The 10,000-nt window shown below is 40.7% G+C and overlaps 1 protein-coding gene across 1 annotated transcript in view; it reads left to right on the top strand.

Annotated features, from left to right (window-relative positions):
- The window catches only part of crim1 (cysteine rich transmembrane BMP regulator 1 (chordin-like)), a gene marked incomplete at its 5' end in the record, with an annotated part of 124,327 nt that overhangs the window by 104,841 nt on the left and 9,486 nt on the right, over positions 1 to 10,000 (top strand). The window contains one exon of the mRNA XM_080413513.1: positions 6,603 to 6,872. Within this exon, the coding sequence (XP_080269639.1) occupies positions 6,603 to 6,872 (270 nt within the window). The remainder of the gene's footprint in view (positions 1 to 6,602; positions 6,873 to 10,000) is intronic.

The raw sequence follows: 10,000 nt of genomic DNA, 5'->3' as shown, positions 1-10,000 counted from the left end.
TGTGTGTCATTTTAAGATGTCTTTGGCTATTCAAAAAATAGCAGATATACAAGCTCATAGCGCGGTACGCTATGAGCTTGTATATCTGCAATTTTTTTTGTTGTTGAAAAATCAAGATTTTTTTTGCAAATCTTTGAATATTTATATATTTTTAAGCGATTTTTTAACTAAAATCTTTGCTTTTGGGGTTCCCCTGGAACAACAAGATGGGCGTCCGCGGGCCAAATACATGTCTAAACATGTTTTCTAAATCCTAACAGTATGTTGCTATATATCAGTGGTGCTCCAACTTTTCCATGTCAAGGACCACCCAAAATTATACGTGTTTGGCCGCGGACCCCCCCATCTCAAAATATGTTGTTCCAGGGACCCCCAGAAGCACAGATCGGAGTTAAAACATGTTCGCTTTAAAACATATAAGATTTGTACAAATGTTCCACGACTGTTAAAAAAATTGCAGATCTACAAGCTCATAGCACTATGAGCTTGTAGATCTGCTATTTTTTCTATAGCCAAAGAAATGTTAAAATGACACGGATGCGTTCCTGGTCTTGATGGGTTAAGCGGCCGAACACTGCTAGAGAAAAGAGAGGGCTGTGTTTCCACCACAATACAGACACTTAAAAGATGCACGATTTGTTTTTATTGGTTATTATCTTATAACGTTGCTGTCGGATGGAAACCTTTTACATGACGTCTAAAACAGTTACTTTTAAAGCAATGGGGAGAAAAAAATAGCCTGTTTTCCGGAGGATCAAATGTAGTTATTATTTTAGTCACAAACTCTTGTTAATACTTTTTATTGGTTAAATATTTATAAGATCCACAGACACACTTAACCACTTTCAACATTTTTCTAAAATAGCAAAAAAATAGCCGATCTACAAGCAAGTCGTGATGCGATGCGTTGTGAGCTTGTAGATCTGCTTATGTTCTCCCCCAGAATAGGGACTGTAGGTAGGGTTCATAAGTAGTTAATCATAACACACTTTATAAGATGTAGAAGATATTATGGAATCAATAAACTACAGGTTTCTCTTTTGTACTTTTTTCTTGAACTTAACATTATCGTCTCTGTGGAAATGTCTGAAAACTGTTACTTTTCAGGATTTTTTTTAATAGCAGATCTACAAGCTCAAAAGCGAGCTTGTAGATCTGCTACTTTTGATGCTTTTGTGTGACGCTGTAGTATGATCAAGTCGGGCGAAACAACACAAAAAGTTAAAATATGAAGATAACAGACATCCCGCCTCTCCCTTAAGTTGCAGGAGTCTCCCGGAAATAGAGCCCACCTACTAAATATATGCCAATATATGGCAATTATATGCAAAATGTATGCTGCATATATGCCATATTCAGGTTCATATACCGGTATGTGCATATATGTGGATTTATAGGAAATGTATGTGTCATATATAGATCATGTATATCCACATATATGTTAAACATATATGTGGCATATATAAACATATGTGTTCATATATTTTCTTGAATTTTTCCAGGGTGGGATGTCTGAGATAAGAGGTTTCTGCGCCGACAGCAACGATATTTGTCTCCTCTTATGTCTTTATGACTTTCTTGTATCCAGGCTGCGGCAGAAAGACACTAAATCTGCGTTTCACAACGGTAAACGCCACCGCAGAAACCACTTGACCTTTCCTTCCCACTGTGATCCTCATGTGCGTGTGGGCAGTGAGCGTTGAGGCAAAGTGGCCGTAATGAGCTCAGGATAGCATCGGAACAAAACAGCGTGATATATAATACAACCATGAGAGTGACGACACTAGTGTTGACTCCCATTGTAAGAAATGCAGTAGTAACTAAGTACATGTACTCAAGTACTGTACTTAAGAACAATTTTGAGGTATTGTTACTTCACTTTAGTATTTCCAATTGTCGGTACTTCTACTTCTCCTCCACTACATCTCAGAGGCAAATATTGTACTTCTACTCCACTACAATTATTTGAAAACTTTAGTTACTAGTTACTTTGTAGATTTTGATTATTATTACAAAACATACATCAACCACTTCAGCCCTATATACATTTCGGCCATTTGAAAATAGCCGATCTACAAGCTCACAATGCGTCGCGATGCGACGCATTGTGAGCTTGTAGATCTGCTATTTTCAAAATTATTTGTATACATTTGAAGACTTGTGAAACGGGACATTCTGCCAAATGAGTACTTTCTACTTTTGGTACTTTAATTACATTTTGATACCAATACTTTTGAATTCCGGGTATTTCTACATTGCAGTATTTATACTTTTACTTTTATTTATACTCTTTTAAAATGTGAGTTTCCACCACTGTGAGGCAAAGTGGCCGTAATGAGCTCTGGACAGCATCTGAAAAACACGCCTCACTGATGATGATGAAAGCTCCTCCACACAGGCATCATCCTCACCACTGAAGTCAAACCAAGGACACTGTTGTCACCGTCGTCACGGAAACCTTGTATGTCCGAAACGTTGACGTTTTGAGGAAACGGATGTGATCCAGGCTTATTTCAATGCCACATGCTTCTGTGTTTATTCCTACTAACAACAACGCTACATGTTTAGGGCAGCGGTGCTGACAGATTTACAGTAATTGCACAGTTAGATAAATAGCAAAAAATATTGCTCGTAAGATGCAGTGTGAAGAAGGCATCATTACCGTTGACAAGCAGTCAGCCAGCCATCACTCAACGTTTCATTTAGAAAACGTGACTCTAAAGTCTATGAATCAAAACAGGACAAAATGGAGAAAAGCACAGCCGAGAGAAGAGGCAGCTATATAAGCTTTCTATTTTTGACGCGTCGGACAGGGGCCATGGGTTCTGTTCTGTTGTGTTGTGTTATCATGTTTGATTGGCTGCGGAGAGCCAGAGGAAACAGGCTGGATGTCAGTGAGTCCCAGTGCAGCCTGACTCTCTGACTCTGTGCTGTGGACGAACACTCTGCCAAGGTTCTATCAAATTGGACAAATACATTGAGAGAAATGTCTACTCAGCCTTGGGCGTCAGGGACGTGCAGAGGGATTTGGAGAGGCAGGGGCTGGAATTTCAAAAGGGCACCTATTGCCGGCCGGCCCGAGGCTCGGCCTGGCCCGAACAATTACGATACTTTTAGGCCCGAAAACCTAAAAGTAGGAAAAGTTGTCATTCTGTACCTAATGTCCTCAAAGTCACGCATCCAACAAGATTTGAACTGAGAAGATTGGACCTTCTGTTCCAGAGATAATGGCCAAACGTCTTGAAAACTGACACTTTCGCCGATTTTCGATGGCCGATTTTCGATTGAGTTTTGGCCATTGTCGCCCGTTTTTCTTTAATAACTCGGGCTAGGAAGGTCGGACGGCGACAAACTAGATACCTGAGTAAAGTTCACTTTAAGTTGCATCCAACACATCCACTGCCATTTCCGTCGGCCTTACCGTTAGGCCGCTAGGGGCAGTTGAAATTTCTTTTTTGGGGTAATTGATAAAAAAAAAAAAGTTCTAGTCTGGAGAGGGCACTTTTTTACCGACGGGTAAAAGGGCAGGGGCTCAAGCCCCCTTTCATGTCTATGTGTGCACGTGCCTGTTGGGCGTTATAGCTGTGTCTATTTTTATTCACTTATGAACAAAATGTGGTGCTTGGTGTAAAAAGGTTGAGAACCACCGTAGATGTCTGCTCACATGAGAGATCTGATGAGATCCATGTTGGAGCTTCAGCCACGTCATTCCCCTGTGGAACCCCAGATCCACATGATCCAATTGTTCTTTTAATTTGTTATAGTTGTAGTTGATTTTCAAACTAAATATTCTTTACGCTGTTGTTAACAACTCATTCACTGCCAGGCTTATTTCAAGCTTGTTGATCCATATGCCACAGGCATTATGGATCAAACGGAGACATTTTTTTCTCCGTTCACATTTTAACATTGAAGTGGATGGAGCATTAACTTTAAAAAATACCAAAAAAAAAAAAAAAAAGATTTTGAAAAAAATATAAAGAATTAGGTGACGTCAAAAGACGTCATTGGCACTAATGGCACACTGAAAACGGCCGTCAAAAGACGTCATTGGCACTCAATGAGTTAACTCATGTTGTTAACTAATTTACCGCCGAGGAGGACTTATGACGAGACATTGTCCAATATCCATTACTGCAGGGGTCTTCAACAGGGGGTCCGGGACCCCTAGGGGGTCCTCAGAGCTACTACAGGGGGTCTGCCAAATCTTTGTGTGATAGGATTTTTTTTTACATTAACCACTTGAACCCTAGCATCCCTTTTCTGAGGAGAACTTTAGCCAAAAATAGCCGATCTACAAGCTCACAGCACCTCGCGCTGCGAGGCGTTGTTTGTGAGCTTGTAGATCTGCTATTTTTGGCAAAGAGTTGTAGGTGTAGAGGGAAAAAAGAGCTGCAAAAGTTTATCTGAAACACAATTTTATACAATGTAGTGGGGGTCCCTGCTTCATCTCTCTCTCAGCTAGGGGGTCCTTGGCCTGAAAACGTTGAAGACCCCTGCATTACTGTACCTCTTTTACCCGGACATGTCCTCTTTTGGGGGGCTGTCCCTGTCCGGCCTTTCCGGGGGGTTTTATAAAATCCTTCAAATGTCCGGGGTTTTGACACACACTGGACAGCACGTACATCGCGCTGCCTGTCATTCATTGAAAAAAACTCAGAGATCTACACTTCATGGAGTACATTTGTTGTACCGAATTAACCGAATTAAGGAAACAAAAACAAAACAAAAAAAGTTCCACTTCCTGTTTAACTTTTTCATTAAATCTTGAGTTGCCTTTTTTTCCCCTGCATTTCGCGAGACATCCTATTTTCAACATATCGTGGCCTTGCTAAACTAATGGCCTATGTCATTTTTAAACGTTTTTCAGGAAAAATAAAAAACGTATCCAAATATATTCAGATATTTCTTAATAATTTCACCGATAAATGTTTATAACAAATTATGACTATTAAAATAAAAATAACACTGCCTGTCAGTTATGTAACATAAGAGATTTAAATAGGTTTAAATATAGGATTAAATCTGACTTTTTTTAGGTAAAAAAAAATGCCTATTTTGGCCTAAGTCACACTAGGGAGTTAGGCCATTAAACTAAAAGGGGAGGGAACAGCATGATCCTTTTCAATTAGGAGATAGGCCATTTTACCCAGAGGTGGCCAGTGTTATGAGGAGCTGACTTAGGCAAAAATATCATTTTCCTCAAAAAATGACTTCGGCCATTAGTTTAGCAAGGTGACGACATGCTGCTACAAGAGAAAGGGCTGTCCCGGTTGGAATGTTTTTCTCTGGGCGACGCACACACATACCGTGTTTACAAACAGTCGGACAAGCGATCATAAGGGACGTACATTTTCTGTGACCAGTTGAAAAGTAAAAAAAAAACTGAAAATTGCTGGCAGCCAGAAATAGGTCTGGCAAGTGAATGAGTTAATGATTGCCTTTTGTTGTGAAGCGCTCTGTCACTTCCTTTAGAGCAGTTTTAATATGGGTATATCAGCCACACACCACATTTTGATGTGTTTTGTTCTGTTTTTTTTCTTTCAACCAGATGGTTAAGTACCACAGAGACACGTTTTAACTACAAATTGAACTTTCCATAAATGAGCCACTTGCTGCTGCGCTCTCTGTGCAATTACAGTAATGATGTTCACCGCTTCCCCGTTTTTATTTGTTCGCTTATAATGTCAATGATGATGAAGAGGCTCAAATCATCACCAGCCAGGGGAGCAGATTTATCTCAATACGACCCCCTTACAAAACATCAATAGTTTGTTGAGAGGAGCCCCCCCCATAGGAGTCTACTCTAGGAACCCCTCCTCGTTTCCCTCTACACCAAATCTCTTTGCGAAAAATCGAGAAGCTCGAAATCTCGAAATCTAGATCTAGAAGCTCGAGAGAGATGCAAACTGCTGTAGTAATAGGTCCATCAGTCCAAAATCTCTGAATGTCATATAGCAGTGGTTCTCAAGCTTTTTCATGTCAAGGACCCCCGAATTGTTACAAAATATTTTGAGATGGGGAGTCTGCGGCCAAATACATATCATTTTTTTGGGGGGGGGGGGGGGTCCTTCACATGAAAAAGTTTGAGCACCACTGATATCGAAACATACGTTTTTTCAGAAAATTGTTTGAAGACATTCGTAGAATCGTCCTCAGGTCTTTTTAAAAAAATATATATATATTTTTTTATCCCACGATTTTGTAACCCCTTTTTCACCCGGTGCCAATTTTCTAAGTGATCCTGGGCGCTACACTCCCCCCGCCAGCCTAGGGAGCCCAGGGCCGAGCTCATGCCTCCTTCAATGCATGAGAGCCAACTGACCACCTTGTCACCTGACAGGGGGGGGGAGTTTCATTTCAGTTCCATTCCCCTCCATCAGGCGACCCGGCTGTCATGGGGGAGGCGGTATAGTGACCAGGATTACTACATGTTTTTGTGAGGGTATTAACTACCCTAGGAGACACAGGGAGAACATGCAAACTCCACACAGAGTAGGCCCTTTCGCCAACCCCACCTAGGGTATGGGGCGCTGATGAGGCGGCCTCAGGTCTTAATGGGCTCAGTAAAATGTACTTCTTTCCCTCTGCTGTCTCTCCAGAGGACACGACGTCCATCCCTCTGCCTGCCTTCAACACCTCCTCATCCAGCGGAGGAGGAGGAGGAGGAGGAGGAGGCTCGGTGTGTCGCGGAGAGGAAGGGGACTCGGGCGGAGGCGACATGTTCCTCCCCGGGGAGTCGTGGAAGCCGGACGTTTGCACCAGCTGTGTGTGCGACGCCGGCACCATCCGCTGTTTCACCGAGACCTGCCCCCCCACCGCCTGTCCCCGCCCCCTGCTGAGGAAGGGACAGTGCTGCCCCTACTGTCTGGGTGAGGAACTGCAGTCCAATGTATAGGGGTGCAAATTAGTTAACCCATTAAGACCGGGAACGCATCTGTGTCATTTTTAGATTTCTTTGGCTATTCAAAAAACAGCAGATATACAAGCTCATAGCGCGGGGCCGAGCTTGTAGATCTGCTATTTTTTTGAAAAGTTGTGAAAATGTTTGCAAATCTTTGAATATATACTTTTTAAAGCCCCTGGAACAAAATATTTTACATATGTTCGCTTAGAAAAATATATATTCAAAGATATGCAAAACATAGCAGATCTACAAGCTCATAGCGTGGCACTGATCTGCTATTTTTGAATAGCCAAAGAAATCTTAAAATGACAGATGCTAAATGGATTAAGATTAGTTAATCAAACTAATCCATTTTCCATTGATTATAAAAAAAAATAGACCGGTGCCCGTTGGTCACCGATCTACCCGGGAACGATGCAAATTGGGAACGCACGCCCCATACATCTTGTACCCGATTGACTCAGAGTAACCGCTGTACCCGTCTGTTGCTTTAGCGCTAAAGCAATATTTTTTTACTCAAATCTTTGCTTCTGGGATCCCTGGAACAAAGTATTAACAAAATATTTTTTGATGGGTTTCCACGACCAAAATGCATATCAATTTCGGGGGTCGCCTAGCAAGTAATAAAGCAAAGGCAATCATGCGATGTTCTGTATGTGTGAGAGGAGCATCAGAGCTCGTGTTTCAGGCTGTGGAAGAAGGGATATTTGAGGAGAATAAATGTAACTCAAGTGCAAATATGAAAGCGTGAGAGGTGAGATCTTCCTTATTGAACTTATAACGCTTAGAGCTACATTACACCTAAATATGAACCTTCAAATGGAAGCTGTCAATACGGTTACCTTACAATAACCTCTGTTTTGTTTTAGTTTAAGTTTTAGTTTTTGTCTTTCATATTCAAAGTAGCAACCGAACAGGCCCTGAAGGCCCTGTGGCGTTGTGAAGCCCTCCACACACCTCCACACAAATCAAATCAAATCAAATGTTAATTGTTGATCACATTTCATACCCAGTGGGACTCGGGTGGTCTGCACAGCAAACGTAATGCACAATACTAAATAATAACAAGACCAGGAAGCTAATTGAATTACTAAATGTATTGTCTAATAGAACATAGTAACATAAACACTGTCTTACGTCGGTTGAATTTAACATTTAACCACATGAACCCCAGCATCCCTACCGAAACCTCTTATCTCCGTAATTTTTACTTTTTGTGCTTTTGTTTGTTAGTTAATGTCCTACTTGTTCATACTACAGCGTCACACAAAAGTAGCAAAAGTAGCAGATACAAGCTTTTTGATTTTGTCAATCTGCGATATTTGCTATTTGTTTATTTGAATCCTGAAAAGTAATAGTTTTGGACATATGAGGTTTCCACCCGACAGAGACGATATTCCGTTTTTTTCAGTTGAACTTTTTTTTTTTTAATGAACATTAAAGGTAGGGTAAGTGATTTTCTTTGGTTAAAATAAGTGTTAGATAGCTCTATATTCTGATAGTACTCATTGCTATAGAGTGTTTGTTCAGTAATGTCTCTCCAGCTCTTTATTAAACATAAAATGCATTTTCAGGTCAGGATACCAATTTTATCCAATCAGGATAGAGAACTCAGTCAGGATGCACATTAAACAAATAAAACTCAAAGAGAATACACAAAGAAATTAACTCTTTGACTGCCAGAGTATTTTCATAAAGTACTCCCCCCAGTGCCAGCGATATTTTTTTTTGTAATTTTGTTATTTGATTTTCACGATGTGATACACGACGGCGATGACTGTTCGTCACCCAGACTATAGATTATAGAAGTGGAGCTCTCCGTTCGTATTTTATACCGTGTGAAAAACTGTGTGTTTCCCTATTCTGGCCGAAAATGACCGCGAAAAAAAAAAGAAAGCCGGAAACGGAATCTGCGTCATAAAAACGGATGCAAGTGTGGGTGAAGTAAGTGGAACTCGAATCTTAGAGTGAAACATTGCAGAATAGCGCGATCAGAGATTAAACAATGAACGCGTGTCCAACGCGTCTAACGCGTCGACGGCCAACTGGACAAAGTAGCAATTGACGCGTTATCGAGTCAACCGCAGTCAAAGAGTTACCAGACAACACTCGAACTGGCACGCTATAAAAATGAAAATGATAAATGGGTACTCTCTCCTGATTGGCTGAAATATTGTCACTTACCTGAACATGAATTTTCTGTATTCTTCTGCCTACACATACGTCATGTCCTAGTATGAGCCAATAGGGGAAGGGGATCAATGTCACGTGATTCCCTTGTTTGACCCGGCAAAAACCTGGATGAGTGTCTCAAAGAATATGATTATTGGCAGAAACGCAGGAAGTTTAGAATATGTGGCGGACGGTCCCGTTATCATTTTTCACAAGATCGGTGGTTGTTGTAATGGCGGATTCGGCCATGCCCCCGAAATACCCATATGTGTGTCTCAAAGAATATTAAGAGTTGGAGAGATGGGTAGACTACTGTTACTGACCAAACACTCTATAGCAACGATTGCTATCAGAATATAGTGCTTTTAACAAAAAAAACGTTTTGTTTTAACCAAAAACTATCACTTATCCTGCCTTTTTGATGTTTCCATCGTCTTTAACCCATTAAGACCTGGAACCGTGTCATTTTTTGATTTGAGCTAAAAAGCATTATTTTACACTTTTGGCTATTCAAAAATAGCAGATCTACAAGCTCATAGCGCGGCACCGAGTGCCGCGCTATGAGCTTGTAGATCTGCTATTTTTGAAAAATCGTGAAAATGTGTGCAAATCTTTTAAATATATATATTTTTAAAGCGAACATTTGTAACTCAAATCTTTGTTTCTGGGGGTCCCTGGAACAAGATATTTTGATGGCGGTCCGCGGCCAAATACATATAATTTTTGGGGGTCCTTGACATGAAAATGATTGAGCACCACTGATATAGAAACATACGTTTTTCAGAATACTGTTGGGATTTAGGAGACGTGTAGAATCGGCTTCAGGTCTTAATGGGTTAAGAAAACTCTCAGGTTTAGGAGGTCATTTAAAATAAATGTTCAGAAGAATATTTTTTGAATCAGTATCCTGAGGTGTAATAA

The sequence above is a fragment of the Gymnoscopelus braueri genome (genome assembly GCF_963280865.1).
Source record: "Gymnoscopelus braueri genome assembly, chromosome: 19".
Classification (NCBI taxonomy): domain Eukaryota; kingdom Metazoa; phylum Chordata; class Actinopteri; order Myctophiformes; family Myctophidae; genus Gymnoscopelus; species Gymnoscopelus braueri.
This window is presented reverse-complemented; position numbering and strand designations above follow the sequence as displayed.